General features: G+C 42.0%; 4 protein-coding genes across 6 annotated transcripts in view; 1 reads left to right on the forward strand and 3 right to left on the reverse strand.

Annotated features, from left to right (window-relative positions):
* LOC126567906 (atypical protein kinase C) overlaps window positions 1-18337 on the forward strand; it is a 162340-nt gene that overhangs the window by 53279 nt on the left and 90724 nt on the right. For 2 of the 3 annotated variants that reach the window (XM_050224260.1, XM_050224261.1), the window contains exons 1-2: window positions 7705-7898; window positions 7983-8103. The exons of the other annotated variant lie outside the window; for it this stretch is intronic. In XM_050224260.1, the coding sequence (XP_050080217.1) occupies window positions 7719-7898; window positions 7983-8103 (301 nt within the window). In that variant the 5' untranslated portion in view covers window positions 7705-7718. Of the gene's footprint in view, window positions 1-7704; window positions 7899-7982; window positions 8104-18337 lie in introns of those variants that run through there. 3 annotated transcript variants of the gene reach the window in all.
* Window positions 1-18337, reverse strand: part of LOC126568310 (apyrase-like) — a gene marked incomplete at its 5' end in the record, with an annotated part of 350971 nt that overhangs the window by 32039 nt on the left and 300595 nt on the right. The window lies entirely within an intron of this gene.
* Window positions 985-1559, reverse strand: LOC126568509 (phosphopantothenoylcysteine decarboxylase). The gene has a single exon (XM_050224998.1). It carries the CDS (start codon window positions 1556-1558, stop codon window positions 986-988), a length of 573 nt encoding a protein of 190 aa, XP_050080955.1. The 5' UTR covers window position 1559; the 3' UTR covers window position 985.
* On the reverse strand, window positions 1624-1912 carry LOC126568631 (cytochrome c oxidase assembly protein COX19). The gene has a single exon (XM_050225140.1). It carries the CDS (start codon window positions 1888-1890, stop codon window positions 1624-1626), a length of 267 nt encoding a protein of 88 aa, XP_050081097.1. The 5' UTR covers window positions 1891-1912.

Genomic DNA, 18337 nt, shown 5'->3' on the forward strand with positions numbered 1-18337 from the left:
GGATTATCGTTGATATATGTATATCTTCTTCAGTTAATGTTTGCAAAGTTAATACTATGCCCTTACATACACACACACGCACACAAAGAGAAACACACATACAGACATACTCATCCATCCCTCCCCTTTGTATGATAGTAGGAAAATTGTGTTTCCATGTACATTTACCCATTTAAAACTCACAACATGAATCTTTCGCCTTGTTGAAGAATAAGGCAGAGCGGGAAGATTAATCATTTGTTTAGAATTACTTAAAGATTACGATTAACTAGGAGTATAGAGGTTAAAAGAGCAAAACGCAAAAGCAAAAACAGAAAGAACAACAAAGACAAGTAAAAAGATTAGATGGGAAAGGGAGAGAGGGAGAGAGAGAGAGAGAGAGAGAGAGAGAGAGAGAGAGAGAGAACGACGTGTGGATGAATGCTAGAAATCTGTGCTACACAGCGATAAAGCAATTTAGAAATGAAAGTATGCGGCTCCACCTGCACAAAGAGATAAAAACAAATGGAAGTAGTAGAGATTACGTATGTAACATGGAAATAAGATGCAAAATAATGCTAAAACGACACGATAAGGTAATTTATTATCACACTAATATGTGCAAACAGAAGGAAAAAAAAAGTAAAGCCACAAACAATACAACAACAAAAACGGCACAATAAGAAATGAAGAAGACGCTCCTCGTGGTAAAGAAGTAAGGAAGGAAGAGTGTGCGAATAAGAAAACTGATAATAAAATTCGTAAAGAATGATGAATACAAGAAAAAAGCAAGAAAACCACATGAAGTAACAAACAAAAAAAAAAAATAGAGAAAAGAAGGAGCTACAATTGTGGTAGCACGAAGAAGACAACAAGAAGAGATTCATAAAGAAAATATGTAAAAAAGAAAGTGTAACCATTTCTCCAATCAATTAACGAACAATTGAAAGAACTGGCCGAAGTTTGGTATGTTTAGTTTGAAAACATTTTCTTATATTAAAAAAAATCATCTCTGTGCTAATAACGTTTCACGGATCGTATCGACGATCGTATCCACCTCAGCCATCGCTCCCAATCCCGTATCACCGCACATGAGCGTTTTCGCGATACAGGGTATCTCCCGGTGGCCCCAAGATTTTAGTGTCGCTATCTGCGATGCGGTAATTGGATGTTCCCACATGCGTGTGTTCATGGCCGGACAGAACAGTAAGGGTTTGACCGGATCCCAGGCACGAGTCGTACAGAGGAGCAGATTGTCGCACAGTCCGTTAGCCATTTTGGCGAGACTGTTAGCATCGAGTGGTGCAATCACGAGCAAATCGGCCCATTTACCAAGTTCGATGTGCAGCACCGGGTCGCCACGCTTTTGCCAGCAGGTCCATTCCTCTTCGTCGGTGTGCAGGGTGACCGTAGCGGGAAGTTCATCCGGTGAGAAGAAATGTCTGGCATGTTCGGTTACTATTACGTGCAGTTCCAGCTCAAAGCCGGACAGCTGGTGTAATTTTTCCACCAGCAGGGGTAGCTTAATCGTTGCCACACTGCCCGTACATCCGATGAGAATGTTTTTCTTTGCTTTCATTGCGGGTTTATAAGTACGTTTCTAGCGTGGAATATTTAAACTTTAGGTGCATCAATTGGTGCGGATTAGGATTGTTCGGATTTCTGCTTGTCCGACTCACTGTAACCTAGTTTAGCAAAATCTTCCTTTGCCATCAGGTCGTGATCCATACGGCACTGCAGGTAGGCTTTTGATTCTTCGCGGCAGGCAGAGTTATCGTCGGCGTTCTCTCGCAAACAGCGCATGTAGAACAGCATCAGCTTACGGCACTGGCCGCCGTGATCTAGCGGGAAACTTCCCTTTTCCGGTGCAGTTGGAATGAACTTTTTCTGCCCGAATGTCATAGACGTCATCGTTACTGTGTGGCCGGAAATGCTGAAAGTAGTACAATTATAAGCCGTTTTAATTGAAACACAGCAAATGGAACTTGGAGCCTGAAGGTGGAGTATGGTGGAGGCAAAGCGGAACGTGTGTAGCGGGTGAGACACCCTGTGGGAAGGTTTGTTTGGGGTTATTTTGATGGCGAAATGAAGTTCAATATGTGGAGCATTTTTTTTTTGCAATTATACGTCGCAGGTCGATAAAAGTCTTGCAAACGTTGAAAAATAGATAGATTTAACTAAAAACAGCAACAAAAATGATACGAAAGCTTCAGCAAATATTTACTTACAACGTGCTTTCCAATCGGCTGTTGCGTTACATAAACTGCATTGTTTTGCTTCTGTTTTGTAGTGGAATCAGGCGCTTTTCAGCAATTTTTATCACAACCAACGAAGAAAGGCTCACTCTCAGCTGCTTAACTATCCTGGAAACTAGTTTAAATACAAATTACCACAAAACTTTCGATTTTATTCACTGAAATACAAGCTGCGGGGATGTTTCGTGTTTGTGGGTGCCTGTGTGACAGCTGAAAATATCCCTTCTGCACGAGTGCGAGCAGGAGAGCGATAACGACAAACGGAGAGAAAATTCAAACGTCTGACATTGTCACATCGTGGTGCATTCGTCTGCCCGTCTAACGTCACCTGTCAGATTGTGTTTTATTCTACGCCGTCGGTCGTGTATTTTGTTGTGCGCGTGTTTATTCTTTTTTAAGTTTTGTGCATGCTTAATGGTTCCGGCGCTTTTTTTTGTTCTGCGTTATTCGGAAGGTATTACAGTGTGCCGTAGTTAATGCGTGTGTAGGCCACTGGATTAAATCGTAATCGAGCAGGCAAAAGACGCCACAACGCCAGCCCATCGTCAACGAATCGGTGGATGTGTTGTCGATCGTGTACGCGGTGCAGCGTTGAGCGCGAACAGATTGCATTTACTCGCTTTGTGGAGTGCACAATCTTGATTGGATTTCGGTTCCCGGTGTGTTACGGTACAAATTTCGGTGCGTTTCCGGTTTTTGCTGCAACTCGCGTGTGCACGGCCGTGTGACGCATTGGTGGCGTGCGTGTGTATGCGCGTACAGTTTTTGGTGAGAGTACCGTTTGATCGTTGTCCGTGTTGCATACGTAGTTGAGCAAGGTGTCACTGTGTGTGGGTAGGTAGTGGCTTTTGTTTACACTAGTGACCACGGTCTCTGGTCGTTCGGATAAGAGGGAATGTGAAGTGTGATAAAGGGCAGCAGTGGTCCAGGAGTGGTCATCGTTTTTTTTTTTTTTTGGGAGTGTGTGTGGAGTTAGTGTGTCCAAAATTTGGTTGGCGTAAAATAAAACGACCTAATTGTGGGACGTGATACAGCAGCAGTATTTTTGCTTTGTGATCTCCAGCCTTAAACAAACGTCACAAGCACATCACGACGCTTGGAAAATTAGTCTAGTTGTCTGTTTGTAAAATGTACACCAATGCCGGTGGGTTGAGCAGTACGTTATTGACCACCTGTTAAACTCATCCGAACGCAAGCGGTGTGACGTCATCCGGCAGAACTTAGTTCAAGTGGTAGGTAATCGTCATCTTCTTAATAAAAACAGACATGAACAGCTAACTACACATCAAGAGGGCAGAAGACATTTCTTATGGGTCAGTCCATGCCGTTCCGGTACACGATCAACGCCTACTACCATTCGAAGACGTTGTACGATGAGCTTTTCTTTGTGTGTGTATTGGTGTTGAGATTCATTACAACACGCCTCTCACAATGGTTTGTTGTGATCGATGATGAGTCACAAATGGCATGAAATTATACGGAAGCAGGAAAAAGGTTGATCGATATGATCGATAGCGAGCTGCAGGTTTTCTGTTTGATGATAATTGGAAGGAAACGATGCGACTCTGGAAGCGACGCCGGCTTTCACACGGCAGATCCACACATCGAATCCCGCACGGGGAGCGTCTCTCCGTGGGCAAAAATGACTATCCAGCTTCGGGTAAAATCATGCCAAGGCAGTCAGAAATAGTTTCAAAAGACCTGTTGAGGCTGACAGAGCCAAACAAGAAAACATTTTGCAATTTATAAAATGCCTTTTTAGGTTCCAAAAACGCTAAAGGAACTACCTCTGAAGATTTGATCATACTATCAATTTTAAATTCATTGAAAAATGAGAGGTATTTAAGGTATTTGAGCCACTTTTTATATAACATTCACTCCCGAAGGAGATCAGGTCTCGATCAGTCTTATAAGTCTGCAAAATGCATCAGAAGCTGTTCAGAAAATCTAAAAGAAACCAAGTTCAAGGTTCATAGCATTCGTCCAAACGCTAATCTCGATTCTCAGCAAGATGAGAACTGTTACGCAAAATTCAGCGCCGAAAAGGGCTGATCAACACTCAGAATCGACAGAGCACGACTGCCGATTTCGTGCCGATCCTGAAGAGAACATTGGATGATCTTTTCCAATTTTTCTATTGCCAGGAATCAACTGATTGCCCAGGCTCCTACATGTGCGAAGACATGATTAAATCCCGTCTAACTGCCGTAAGGTTCTCCGAATAGGAGTGACTGGAGTTTTGTAGAATTCTTCTCCAGCTTTGTCCTCTATATCATCAAGAATTTCATCAAGAAATTCAATAGTTAGATCCCTTAGATATCCTCTAGTCTTCCTTCAGTCACAAAATCACCATCATACGGGTTACTTTTCGATTTCTCACTCGACACTCGTCTAGATCGCATGTCACCGTGCAACCATATCCAATGCACATTAGCTGCTAAAGGTTACAAATGGCACACATTTGTTGGAAGTCAATGGGTAAGACACTTCCTCTATGAATCGCCCCTACTTGCGCAGCTTGTACAGTGCAGGAAGTGTATTTTTTTTTTTTTGCTGCTAGTCTACATACATTCATGTGCACCATACAAACATATATATGCTAGCGCTCTGTGCCCCAAACGAATACAGACAAAAGTGGGGATGAAGTGCAAATAGAAAGAAGCCACGCAAAACACAGAATGAAACGTAAAGTACCGGTACACGATACTGGCTGGGGCCAGATACTGCGGCAATCGCAACCACTCCGGCGCGTACGCGTTCATCGGATGTTCGGATGGAAGGGAGGGGTGGGCGTTATATTGACCCGGCAAAGAAAGATAGTTCTTCTTGTTGCCGATGGTTTTCATCGCACATTTTGTTATTGGTTTTACTCACACTCACACACACATTCAGGCAGCGTTCTTGCTACAGTGGCCGTTGGAAAGCGTTAGAATATAAATTCTTGGCGATGGGAAAAGAGCCAACGGGGTGGGGTGAAGTGGGTGCCCATAATTAGTATCCCGTTTTACAGCAGACCACAAGTCCAAATTTTTCTGCTGGTAATGTTAGCTAACCCTTGGATGGACTAGTAGCTCTTTCGGTCGAGCTGGTTGCAAATAAATGTGAGCTAGTGAGCATCTCAGCTCGTTTAAAGTGAGTTGAGTCGTCTCTCAACTCTCAATCTCAATGTTTGTTCAACTTAAAGTCTTTATGTGCATGTCAAAAAATATATAATATAATAGAGGGTATAATAATTCTATGTAGAAAGCTACGTAGATTTTTATAATAGTCATCATGATGATTCGATTCTTTTCATCATCATCATAATTTTGTTAGCCTGTTCTCTTACAACAATAGATCTCCAAGAAACTCGACCCTGGCAGCATCTTCCCATCCATGTAGGTCCTGCCGGTCTTTGCCACCGTCAGGACGTCCGGTTCTTCGTATAGCTCAGCAAGCTCGTGATTAATCCTTCTCCTCCACACTCCATGCTCGAACACACCGCCAAAGATGGTCTGAAGGATGCAATGCTCAAACACGCCAAGAGCATTTGCATCTTCCGCTCGGATGGTCCAAGACTCGTGGCCATATAGGACCACCGGACGATTCTGTGTGCGATATATCTCACATTTTGTGCGGTCTCGGAGACTTCTGGATCTCAGCAGACGGTGAAGGCCATAGTAGGCACGATTCCCCTGCACAATGCGTCTCCGGATTTCTCTGCTGACATCGTTATCCGAAGTTACGATCGTACCAAGCTAGCAGAACTTCTCTACCATCTCGAGGTGGTCGCCGTTGACTAACACGCTGCTTCCCACTTGGGCTCTATCACGATCAGAGCCTCCGGCAAGCAGATATTTCGTCTTCGTCGCATTGATCATCAATCCAATTCTTGCTTCGATTCTTTTGGCTTAGCGACCATACTTACTAGACTTGTTGATGCCACAGAGTTGGGTAGTCAGCCCCCCCCCCCCCCCCCTACGGAGATACGGGTCTCCGGATGTGATTTCAACCATGGTTCTAGTGTGTAAAAACCGGCATCGCTGTCGCCTGTACCACCGGAGCGCCCTTAAGCCAGTCCTCAATTTTTAAAACAGCTTCAAACCTGGAGGCGATTGTGCGACTTCACTTCAATTCATGAAGGGATACCTGAAGAGGCTCAAAATAAAATTGAGACAGTTAATAAATACAGAGGTTCCAGGGGCAGGGGCATAGAGGTTCCAGGGGCAGGTCTTAGGCAAGTTCAGCTACTAAACTAAAAGGTCTTGTGTTCGAGATATCTTCAGGACCTTCGTCGCGCAGATGTCGAGGTTACTATCCAACTAGCAAGAGTAAATGAAGACTTAGAAACCAAAAATAGTTGGTTAAGTCCACAAAACATTGTAGTTACTGTCAATAACGCACCAAGAAGTTGTTACAATCCAGTGCAACACCAGATATCTCCAGAAATCGAATATATACCTAATACAAAATCTTTTGTACCTATTAAAAAATTCTTTAGAAACAACATTTAAGGGTTAGCTATTCGGTTATCTGTAACGTTATTCACCGTTTTGCCGAGACCATTCCAACGCAACATGTTTGGAAATGTTCGCCCGTTCTGGGAATAGCAATTCACGGTTATCATTTGTTGGTTTAGTACGCAAATTTTTTGTTTCATTTACGACCACACCATGCCGCTTCTACTGGTGGTGATGGTGGTTGGTATCGCCATGCCGGCAGCAAATGAGAGATTCACCCTTAAAAAGCAAATGTACACGCTTTTACCGTACTACATTTTGTACGCAACTTCTGCGAATGATGGTCCATGATGAAAGTGTCTAATTTTAGCAAGGCAAGCTTTATGGAGGCGTATTTTTGGACTAAGGTTATCAAAGCTCTTCAGTGTTACGTACTCTGGGCATGATTCATTGCAGTATGAAACGATCCGTAACGGCAAAACTCGTTTGTCGAGAAGAAACAGAACACAACAATTAACATTCTGGTGTTAAACTACCTTATTGACGATCACTCTTCTTTACTCGTTGAATATTATTTACGAAATGTCTAACTCAATTTCCGTACTTTCTTTTCCTTTGTCATTGTAGCCTTTTCTACCGGAACTTCAGAAGACTTCACCACTTCAACCTTCGTTAGATAAGAGTGACCGTGTGTCATTTTTCTGTCTGCGCAACAACGAAGGGAACGGCGAATGTGATTATAGAACAACGCACCTGTTGGACCTGGTATTTGCACAGTTGCGTAACTCTTGACACTGTTTGATGTATCGTTGATTGAACAGAGACACTGAGGAAAACCATACCCAGAGCAACAAAAAACGATATAACACGTTTTGAATTCTTACTCACAGCATTAGTAATGTTACCGAAACTGTGCAAAAGCTATTGAATACACATTTACACACACACAAACATCTCTAGAAGCAATTACAACCCGATAAGAGTAACACTCTGTACAGTTTATCGTGAGCGTCGCAAGCGGAAAGGCTACGAATTTGCCACCACGATGCCGATTCAAATTGCCAACGAGAGCAACAACAGTGGTGGTGGTGGAGGCGGTGGGCACGAGATCAAGGTGAAGATCGCCTACAACGGTGAGGTGATGATCACCTACATCGATGAAAGCATTTCGTACGAGGGCCTCTGCCGGGAGATGCGTGAAATTTGTCGCTTTTCGTCGGATCAGGTAAGGCGATTATTGGAGAGTAAAAGGTTGGAAGGTGATGAATGATTAAAAATGCTTCTTACGCTTGTCTCCCTATACGTGCAGGTGTTTACGATGAAATGGGTTGATGAGGAAAATGATCCGTGCACTATCCAGTCGGATATCGAGCTGGATGAAGCGATCCGACTGTATGAGGTGAATCGTGACTCGGAGCTGGTTATTCACGGTGAGTGTGTTGCGGTTTGATTTATTCGTGGGAATTTTGTGACTAGTTTGGGATAGTATTTTATGGAAGCTCTCATACTGATTGTGTGAAGCCTATCTGAAACACCTTGTAACAATTTAAGGCGAAGGCTTAGGTAACACAAAACAAATCAAACGCCGTGCTGCGGTCCTTACACGACAGGAGCAGATATCAAATAAGGTTCGGTCCGTTCATCCTCATGCAGAATTGACTATCAAGCTATGAGTGAAACAAAGACTAGAAAAGCATTTAATGGCTGACCAATAACTCTCGAAGTTGTAGAGCAAAATAAAACGAAGAAGGAGCTTGAGCTAAATGAAATTTGAGTATTCGCGAAGTAAACGAAGTTTAACGAAGTTACTTTAAAAGAAGGTTTTATCCTAAAATCCTGATCCAATGTTTTTCTCATAAACGATCAAAATAAACAGTCTTTCGCTGTAGCACATCAACACAATGTCAATGCATTTCGTTCGTTGTTGTACGTACAAAAATGGTGCCAGAAAACAGCAGTCTACTGACAGCCCGGGACCTCATAAAATCCTCCCGAACACAGCTCACACCCATGCCACAAATGACATAAATGGGTGGAAAATTCGGAATGGAAAATTGCTCGTTTATTTGCTGTATGAAAATCATCCGGGTCTCGTTGTTTTACGCTGTCGTATCGTGTTGCTTATGAAGTACCGGCAAAAGCTCAGGAAGCGACGTTGCTATGAATAAATATGAACGATAAAGCCAGACACAACAGGATCACAAAAGCGAGGACCGAAACCGACCGTGAACCGAGATCCCGAGAAGCAAGACGCCAAGCAACCAACCGCCCATCCCGTATTTATATACATTTATTGTACATAGTACAACATTGAAGTTCGTTTTTTTTTTGCATTCCCGGCCGGATATGGGTCTCCTGGGTGCGCGCTGGTGCTGCTCCACTTTTTTTTGTAGACCGGGGGTGCGCCCACCGGTTTAGTTTTATCCCTTTTTTTCTAAACTGTAACAACCAACCAAAAGGCATCTTTTAGTGTCCACAACAGTCCACATGGATTACGGTGTGTCCAACAACCAGAGAATGGGGAGGGGACAATAGTTGTTCATGAGCGGTACACGTACATATGTCGATCCTTGGTGGGTCTTGCAGCCCGAGACTGGTTCACCTTGTTGACCATTTATAATCTCTTGATCCCTTTTTGGGATGTGCATATTTTGCATATTTTGCCTTTGCCATTTGAATGCCTAGGAATTGTCGGTGGTATGAAGACTTGTTGTGTAGGGTGGCTTCGTTTTCCGGCGACTGTAGAGAAGCTTTTCTTTGTTTTGTTTTAGAATTAAATTTTATTTTGCTGTTCTATTTTTGCAGTATGGTGCTATTCACAATTCTTTTCTTCTTTACCCTCAATTCTTCCCACATAGAAAAGAAATCCAGCAAAGAGAATAAAAGAAAGAATACAATCCATTAAATGGCGCTGATGTAGAAATAGTATGGTATTTCTCTTAGCTTTTCCTATTAAACTTGTGGGATTTATCTCAACTTGGAGGGAGTAGTTTAGCTTGAACAATCTAAAACACAGCGAATCGACGGTAGATTACGTATAATGGTTTTGAGTTCAGGTCACCGTAGAATGATGTTCCGGATTAATAATTTAACCTGGTCCTGCTGGTCTGGAAAAAGACTGAAAACCATTATAATACGAACATAAGATAGATTTTCTATTTAATTTTTCGGTTGTGTCGCCTGAAACATGCTGGTGGCAGAAAGTGAGGTGTAGAATGTTTATCCTTTTCCATGCCTTTAGTGTCTGGCAGTATCCAAACATACTCTGATGTCATTTTTTAACGGAGAACGCTCTAAAAAGTCGGTGTAGTACCTACGTTATAGAAGATCGAGTTTCGTTCATATAATCGAGTTTTATTTTCGGATGCAATTCTAATCTAATCGACAATTTCTAATTCAAAATTTTCCGAAATGTTTCTCTAACAACTAAATTCAACAAAAGGCGCAAAAGTGTGTGCAAATTTTTTGAGCTCGCGTTTTCCTGTTTGCCGTCTGTTGCTTAAGCATCGCTTCCACATATCCAACTTCAACAGTGTCGTTTGGGGGATAACTTATTGCGATGCGGCACGTTTCCGCTAAAATGTTTATGGTTCACAAAATACGTTTAAAAAATATGTTTTCGAATAAGTCAGAGATAAAACAGACCGAAAATCTGTTGGTGTGATTTTAATTCAAAAGATTAATCAATCCATTCAATTAATTTGGCTTTAATTGCAGTGATGTGATTGGTCAATCTAGATTCTCCTTTCCATTATTTCCCGTGCCGTCCGATCGATAGTATGATTCAGAAGAAGAAGCATGTTACGATAAGACATCTTACCGGTCTTATCTACAGCTTAAGCTAGACAAACCGAAGCGCATTTGCTATCGCCCAGGATCTAGGCTAAAGAAACATTTACCCGGTGCGTTCGATAAGCTGCGCTGAACTTATCTCAGGGCAACACACTTGGCTCACAACGCGATGTAACGCCAGACTAGCGTACCCAACTCAGTTAGTCGCCGCTGTACCAAGGCAAAGAGAGCAATCGTTACAATGCCAACGCTGCGACGAAAAGACGTTACGTGATCATCGAGCCAAAGCCGGGCCTGCTGGTGAGCTTCACGCTTGTGTCGATTTTCGCATGCAGATGCAATCGTTAGTATAGCGGCGCATTATACGGTCGTTCCTGGGCCAGTACCCGAGAGTCCGGGAAGGTTCATGTTTGTAGCATTGTAAAATGGTCTGAATTTGCATCACAATTTCGAGTGTTCCGTGTGAAGACGTATTTTGAGATGGAAAAAAGGTGGAAATGTGTAAAATTTTCCAACGTTTTTTTTGAAGCTTGTGAGTGCGTCTGAAATGTGAAATATTCAATAGCATTTTTGTGTGTTGTGGTTGCGAATTTGTGTCTTACCATGTAATGCTCTCTCCGGTTTGTGCATCTTCTTCCAATGTTTAAAGTTATTTTAAATGAAGTATTAGTGTTGTTATAACGAAAGAAAATCGATATTAAAAAACTGTGCGCTCTACATCAACTAGCAGCACGAAGTAACGATGGCTGCTATCTATAGTCTTATAGGCGAAGTTAAGCTGATAAAAAATCTCCAAATGCAACAGGCAGAAGGCGAGTAAATGTGTTATTTTATAGTTGTTTTTGGGTTTGCTGTTATAAAAAGTGTTTGGCTTTATTTCGGCGGCATTTCCATGAGTGTTTAAATAACTCTTCATTGATCATTCAGATTTTTGCGAATTGAGGTCGCCATTAGAAGCCAAAAATTGTCCTGCACAATCTCTTTCTTATTCTGCTTTGATGCCATTCCTCCATAATAAATTCAACTGTCTGGATATAGTTTTCAGTAGCTTGTACTTTGCCTAGCTGCTTTACGTGTGGTGCACGTTAAGCGTGTTTCTCTATCAAGTGGATAAATTCAACTCGCAAAGACAAGAAAAAAATACACAAAATTCCCTCCCGGAGCATTAAAGACCCGCACCAACTATACGGAAATTTCGCTGGTGGCACACCGGTTTATGGTTTTGATTTCTTTTCCATTTGGATGATAATTTAAGGATTTTATTTTCCGGATTATCCTCACTACGCCGACCAGCGGCGCCCGTCCCCGACCGACGGTGGTGACGTATTTTGCTTTCATTTTGCGGTTGCCTTAGGGAGGTTTAATGTTGTCGCGCTGTGTCGCTCGGTTTCTTCTGCGAAGTGTTTTCTTTTTTTTATTATTTTTTACAACAGTTTGTTGTTTTCTACTATTATATCACTAGCGCTTCGTCGCTAAACTGATGGTGCGCTAGCCTGAGGAAATTTCATTTCCGTTTTTTTGTTATTCTTTTAAAATTTGTTGTATGTGCTTTTTTGTACTGTGAAAAATTGTATTTTAACGTGGATTTTATCCATATTGTTGGTTGTGATTTGTGGTTTTCTATTTTGAAGAGTTTCTTTTGTTGTGCTTGTTTTGTATTAGGTTGTTGTTCAGTACAGTTTAATAGCAAATTATTTTTCTTAAGATTTTTATCTGTGTTCAACTCATTTCATTATACAGTTTTTTCTGATCAAGTTTTACTAACCTGCAACGATAATTCAACCTATTTACCAATACCTATCATTTAGGTTTATGAAGACCTGGAGCAATTTTACAGGCATCTTTTAACGTTTTTAGATTAAAAAGCTGCTGGCTCTCCATAAAAATTGGCAATCTATGACTAGGTAGCGTCAAAAGCGATTTATTTGATCGAGCAAAACATCAAAATTAAATTCGAGCAGCAGCTCTGCCTGGTGTTCTAGGCGACAGTTAAGTCAGTCTTCACGCGGCAGGACCGGGAACGAAATCTTTTTTGGATCGCGTTCCCCCGTAGTGAAAGACTGACTGTCCAGTCACGTGGTATTGGCAGGTCTTGGTAAGCCATTAGATGGCCGGCGCGGCCTTTAGTAGGTACTAATGCCAAAAGGATGAAGATTAAGTAAAAATTAGATGGCTTACATGAACAAAGGGCGCCCCGATGGTATATGCGACAGCGGCGCCAGACTTTAAACGGCTGGACCGAGATTCAAATCCCATCCGGATCGTTCCTCCGTAGTTGGACTGACTATCCAACAACGTAGTATCGGCAGTCTATTGATGGGTTTTCGTAACCGCATCAAACGGTTCCAACGGCTCCTACGGCTCTGGCTGCCGTCTAGCATCTCTGAACGGCTCCGGACGGCTCCGAAAAAGGTTTGATAGTTTGGTACATCAGTCCCAAAAATGCGTAAGATATTGGCTGTGCAACACATGAGGCACGTTGATTGCTGAACGTACGTTCAGGCATGTAACCATGCTGATGAGTGCTGCTTTTTAGCTGAACAACAATTCTCAGTAATGCTCAGTAATGGAAAAGCTCAGTAATGCCCTGTTTTTAGGGTCGGCTCGATCTTCATGATCGTAAAACTAGCTGCAATATGGCGAGAAATTCCTTATGCTTTCGCTCGATTCCCGTTGACGCTGTACCTTTCTACAACGGGGAGGGTTTTTATCCCCCTAAAACGAGGACTATCTTTTGCGTTTCATGACACTGTTTTTACAGCGAGAGATGTGTGCAAAAAAATTCAGAAGGGAAGAATATTTTTAGAATTAATGGAGAGGAAAGAACTACTCGCTCTCGACGTAAATAAAGTACGTCTTTAGTTGTAGTTTTAGAATGTCCCAAAAACCGTCTTACTTGATGCTTACAGAAAAAAGAATGATGCGATGATGGAATGAAGGAAAATGCATTGAAACCCATATTCGCGGTTGTCATTTCAACCGCAGGTATGTTCCGATGGCAAGTATGCCTAGTATGAATATCAGGAAAAATATAAAATACCAACATAGCGAACGAACCCACAGATAGTACATGCACCAGTGCCGGGAACATTATGAAGGTATTTAAATAAGTTCTCGCCACCTTTGAATATGCAGAATTCGAAGCCGGGTATGCTTGGTGCAAATTTCCACATCATTTGTGGCACGTGGCTTTTTTTGTTTGGCTGCTTTGGGTTTGCAACTTTTAGAAAAACGAACCTTCTGTTCCCAGCTCTCAACGGGAGTTTCGGTGTATGCAGGTGCTACTACTGCTGCTGCTTGTCCAAAACCGTTTAGTGAACCCATGAAGCCTGACGCAATGCACACCAGCACCGTGTTGGAATGTCAGCATCTACACGGGTGTGACAATCGATGAAAATGTCCCTAAGGGGGGAGACTTCGCTCCGGTGTCGCGTGGAGATAAAGTCCCACCCAAGCTAATATTGTTGCCGACTCGTTTTGTGAGGTCTCGTTTTGCCACAAAAATGTGCTTCCCAAACTTCACGACGTGTGAGCGCTCGGGATAGTTTTATCAAGGTGCATCAAGGGGTTGCGAAGTTTGAAGAAGTTGGCTCGCGCTTGTCGCTAAACTGTCACCAGCAACATTACCTTTGTGAGCTTTCTTTTGCATTCCATCGGGACTTGACCTTCTTTTCGCGCCTAGACGGGAAAGGAGAAAAGCGAGTGGCTTACAGGGGGAATGGACCGGCAGTAGACATCATCGGTATCGAACTGTGAAAATTCGTTCTGTATGTAAATTTGTGCCAACACTCTTCTGGTCGATAGGGATCTTTTGTACCTTTTTTTTTTGCACGGTGCTGGTGTTAAGCAAAAGGTGATGATGATCGTTACGTTTCTAACAGGCGAACGAAGGAGATGTGTCTTTGTCTACCTCTCTCTCTCTCTCTATGTGTGCATACGTCTAGTCCGTCGTGTCCTTTGCACGTTACACAATTTCTGGTCGATTTGCGTCGATGTAACAAACAATCTAGAACAAAACAAAATAGACCAGCCCAAGGAGTGGTGGAACTGCATTCGCTAAACTGGTAGAGAAAGTAGAATAGAAGACAAACACATCACAGCAAGAAAAATAAATAGAACAGGAATGTATGCAACGTTCTTTTGGGTTGAGCTAAAATTTTTTGTGGTCTGCATTTTTGGCTTGGAAGGACAGTTTAGTTCGCTATCGTAGCGTTTCGACGACGAAGAATTTTCGCAATGCAGAGTAGAGATTTTAGTAAATTCTTCTTTTTTAAGACTCCTTTTAAAATCCACGTATTTACTTCTTTATTTGTTGCTCTGTGTATTTTTTGTTTTATAATTTCTTTTATGTATCATTTTTATGAAATATTTTATTTTAAATTTGTTTGTATTGAGTTTGCTAATGATACACGTGTTTAAATCTCCATTTTCCTTGCTATATCTTATCTCTTTCCCTCTCTGTTGCCTTCTATTTGGCATTTATGCGTAGTATTAAAAAAAAACTTCCGTTGAAAACTCGTATCACGCTGTTTAGTTGGATGAAAGGAAAAAATAAAACCTGTGCGAATAGTATTATCCGTCGCATCGCCCCCATCAGAAATAAATTGAAAATGCGCAGTGCCAAATTGAACGATGCTTTTGGGGATTATGTAAAATATTTTCATGCCCCTTACCCGGTTGGACGTGTGAAGAAGGTGGTTTATTTTTGTTGTTGTTGCAAACCAGCAAGTGAGAATGAAATTGAAGTGTGAATTTGAAATAAAGCTAGGCTTGACATTGTAGCAAAAGGAAATCAATTTGAAGTAAAGCATTATGATGGTGAAATCGTTGATAACAATCGGGCAGAACGATAAGAATAGCAGCGGGGAGCGTAAATAGTTTGAATCGTTACAATACAGTGGTTAACGAAAGTGTAAGAAATAAGTAAAATCTTAACTGCTTTGTAAATTATATTCCAGTCAGCGTGAAAGAGCTGAAAAATATATTATTTATTTTAGTATGACGTATCTACGCTTTATAGTCAGCTGAAATATATTATAAATAATTGTTTTAAATATTTTGCTGTTTCTTTCACGTGCTTTTCACCCAGAACTTTTATGAATCGTTTTTTCGTCTATCAAACGTTTGGAAACGTAGGATCTGGATAATGATTCTAGAGATCTGATCTGGAGAAATATTTGTGCTTTCTTTTTTTGCCACACGTCCTGCTAAACAAAGAAAAATAAAATTTAAATTACATTAAGGTTGGGTGCAGGGAGAAATATTATAATAATGTTTACCAGTCAAAAAATATATTTTAATAAAATACAGCAAAATTACGTCCATTTCCTCATAGGTGGCCAATTTGGTCGATCAACTTACAAGAATAAATGTTTTTTTTGTTTCCCTAGCTATTTTTTCCCCTTTAATCATAATTCAACGTTCGTATAGTCACGTCCAGCACTGTAGGTGCTTGTGTTATTTTCTTTATCTTCTCTTTAACATTTTATTGTTATAGCGTATAAATGGTAATCAAATATATCCTTTCGATAATATTTTATGCAAATACGAACCGCTTCATAATTCATACAGTCACATTTAGTCGTGCTCTAATCCCGGTGCATGCTTCACCCAGTAAAATGCAACGATACTGCCATTTCTGTACCCGTTCGGCAGCGAAAGTTTTCCGAAATCTTGTGCCGGAAAAGGTAAAAATGAAAAGCAAACAGCAACAGTTGCTATTCATCTGTGCTAGCCTTTTCACTTTGTGAAAGTTGTGTATTTTGTTCCCCATCGGTCGGCAGCAAAGGCAAGGTAAGAACTGCCGGGATACGTCACCAAGTGTGGCACAAACGGGATGAAAACCTATACAGTGGTACAGTAGTGAATTAAGCTCAGCTTTATCCCTGAATGAAAAGTTAGCATCGTTAGTACGATAAGCTGGCATTTATTTCGGAGAAAAGTCAACCTCTCTCCGTCAACGCGCTCCCTGACCGGCTGACTCGTTTTGGGATATTAATTTAAACGTCAACGATTGGTGCTAATTTGACGGATAAATATTAGTGTGCAATAAATTAGGCGATGGGAAAGGCTAGCGGGGCGTTTGAGTTAAGCATTCGGAAAGTCGGATAAATGTTTCCTATTTCGATATAGAACCTTAGGTAAAGAGTTAGGGACTTTGTATGACTTTGCACTCGTTTGATGCAGTTGATGGGAGAAAGGGGAAACTAAACGTTCCTAACTCCATCCTACATTGTGCCTGCATTTAATATGTCCACGAGAAATTGTACTGTATTCAACTCATCGTCATCCATCCAGACTAGCTCATTGCAATTCAACCGATAAATAAAGAAAAGATTGTAAGGCTTTGATCGATTCTCACCATTTTCGCCTGGAGTTCTCGCTTTCTATCGCAGTACGGAGGACTACGGAATAGTTTGCTTTACATTATCATCTCATCATCACCTGTGGAACCGAGCGGATCCGACTATGTGTATGTGCTTCTTTTTTACTGTTTTTCCCCCTTCTGATTGAGCAATTGGCTTCACGCCGTTGGGTTGCGAGATGGGCGAGGAATTGTCATCCTCATTGTACAAACATAGCATTTTCAATGTAATGCAAAGTTGTCCGACATGCTGCTCTGCACCGTAATGATGGTTGAGTGCACGAATGGATGCTATTTTATTGCGTCTTGGAAGGACAATTTTGTTGCAACAACCGACGGTTAAGATCCAGCTGCTTGATAATTCTATTACTTGGAAATTATAGAAGAAAAAGTTCTGGAACCATTATGTCCAAGCGTAGACGATCTAGACATTAGGTCTTCTCTGTATGTCGTCCAGAGCAGGCCTAAGCTGATTGTGACGATAATACGCACCAGGGTCAGGGCTGTCGTTCTCGGTAAGTTATTCGAAAAACCTGAGAACGAAAAAGGGGCCTTAAGTTCGCTTTAGACCAGCAAGTCCACTGGCCCGGTTGGTTTGTTGGTTGATAAATATTGCATGCCTTCATTTCGCTTATCTCGCCCATGTTACATGGACAGCAGAATACTCTACCGTTGTCTCTGTATTCTTTCGATCATCGTAGGAAACTCCTCGGCACGCAGTTCCCCATGCTCTTGCGCTTCACAGCTCACAGTGCTATTCCATGTTCGGCACATCATTTCCAGGCACATATCCTCCCCCCTTTGGTCTACCTTGCTTGCCGGCGAAGGGCCAACGATGCAAAGCTAGTGTTACCTCGGGACAAACTGAATTCTGATGTCTTAGATTGAATTCAAATGACTCTCTGTGCCGGGTCGGATCCTTTGCAGTGCTTGTGCTGCAATAAGGATTTTTTTCCGGCGAACCGGAAACGATTGGCGTACCTCGTAGGATCTTACTCACTCAGTGGCGTAGGACGTCCTATCAAGGCTTTTTATCTCTCTCCCTCTCTGGTGTGGCATATCAGGAAGCACTGATCGGAATGGTTCGTGGAAACCGATTACTTCAATTTTTCGATGTTTGCACCGATAAAACCAGCATCCAGTTAAGGGTAGTAGTAGTACCTTGAACGTACCCTAGCTTCACCATCACTTCATATCTGGTTTGCGTCTGTAAATGTACGTCCGATAAGCTTTTTTTTCGCCTCCCCATTACCATGTCCAGGGACTTTACTGTGTCTTGTAGATTGTAATGCGCTCCATCATCGCACCAAAAGTGAGGAGCCGGCCGGTGCGCTACTCGGACTCGGAGCTTCTTCGGAACCCATTCCGGGCTTAAGTAAATAAATAATTCATTTGGTAATTTCTTGGTTCGTTTCGTTTTCGTGCCATCCGCACGATGGCTGAGCTTAGTGCATTGGTGTTTGTATGGATGTAGGTGTTCGGTTCCGTCCCTTGCAGCGAGACAGTGT

This window comes from Anopheles maculipalpis, chromosome 2RL (genome assembly GCF_943734695.1).
Source record: "Anopheles maculipalpis chromosome 2RL, idAnoMacuDA_375_x, whole genome shotgun sequence".
Classification (NCBI taxonomy): Eukaryota; Metazoa; Arthropoda; class Insecta; order Diptera; family Culicidae; genus Anopheles; species Anopheles maculipalpis.

What these genes read in the sequence shown, in the direction of transcription:
- LOC126568509 (XM_050224998.1), bottom strand. Translation starts at nt 1,558, where the DNA reads ATGAAAGCAAAGAAAAACATTCTCATCGGATGTACGGGCAGTGTGGCA.
- LOC126568631 (XM_050225140.1), bottom strand. Translation starts at nt 1,890, where the DNA reads ATGACGTCTATGACATTCGGGCAGAAAAAGTTCATTCCAACTGCACCG.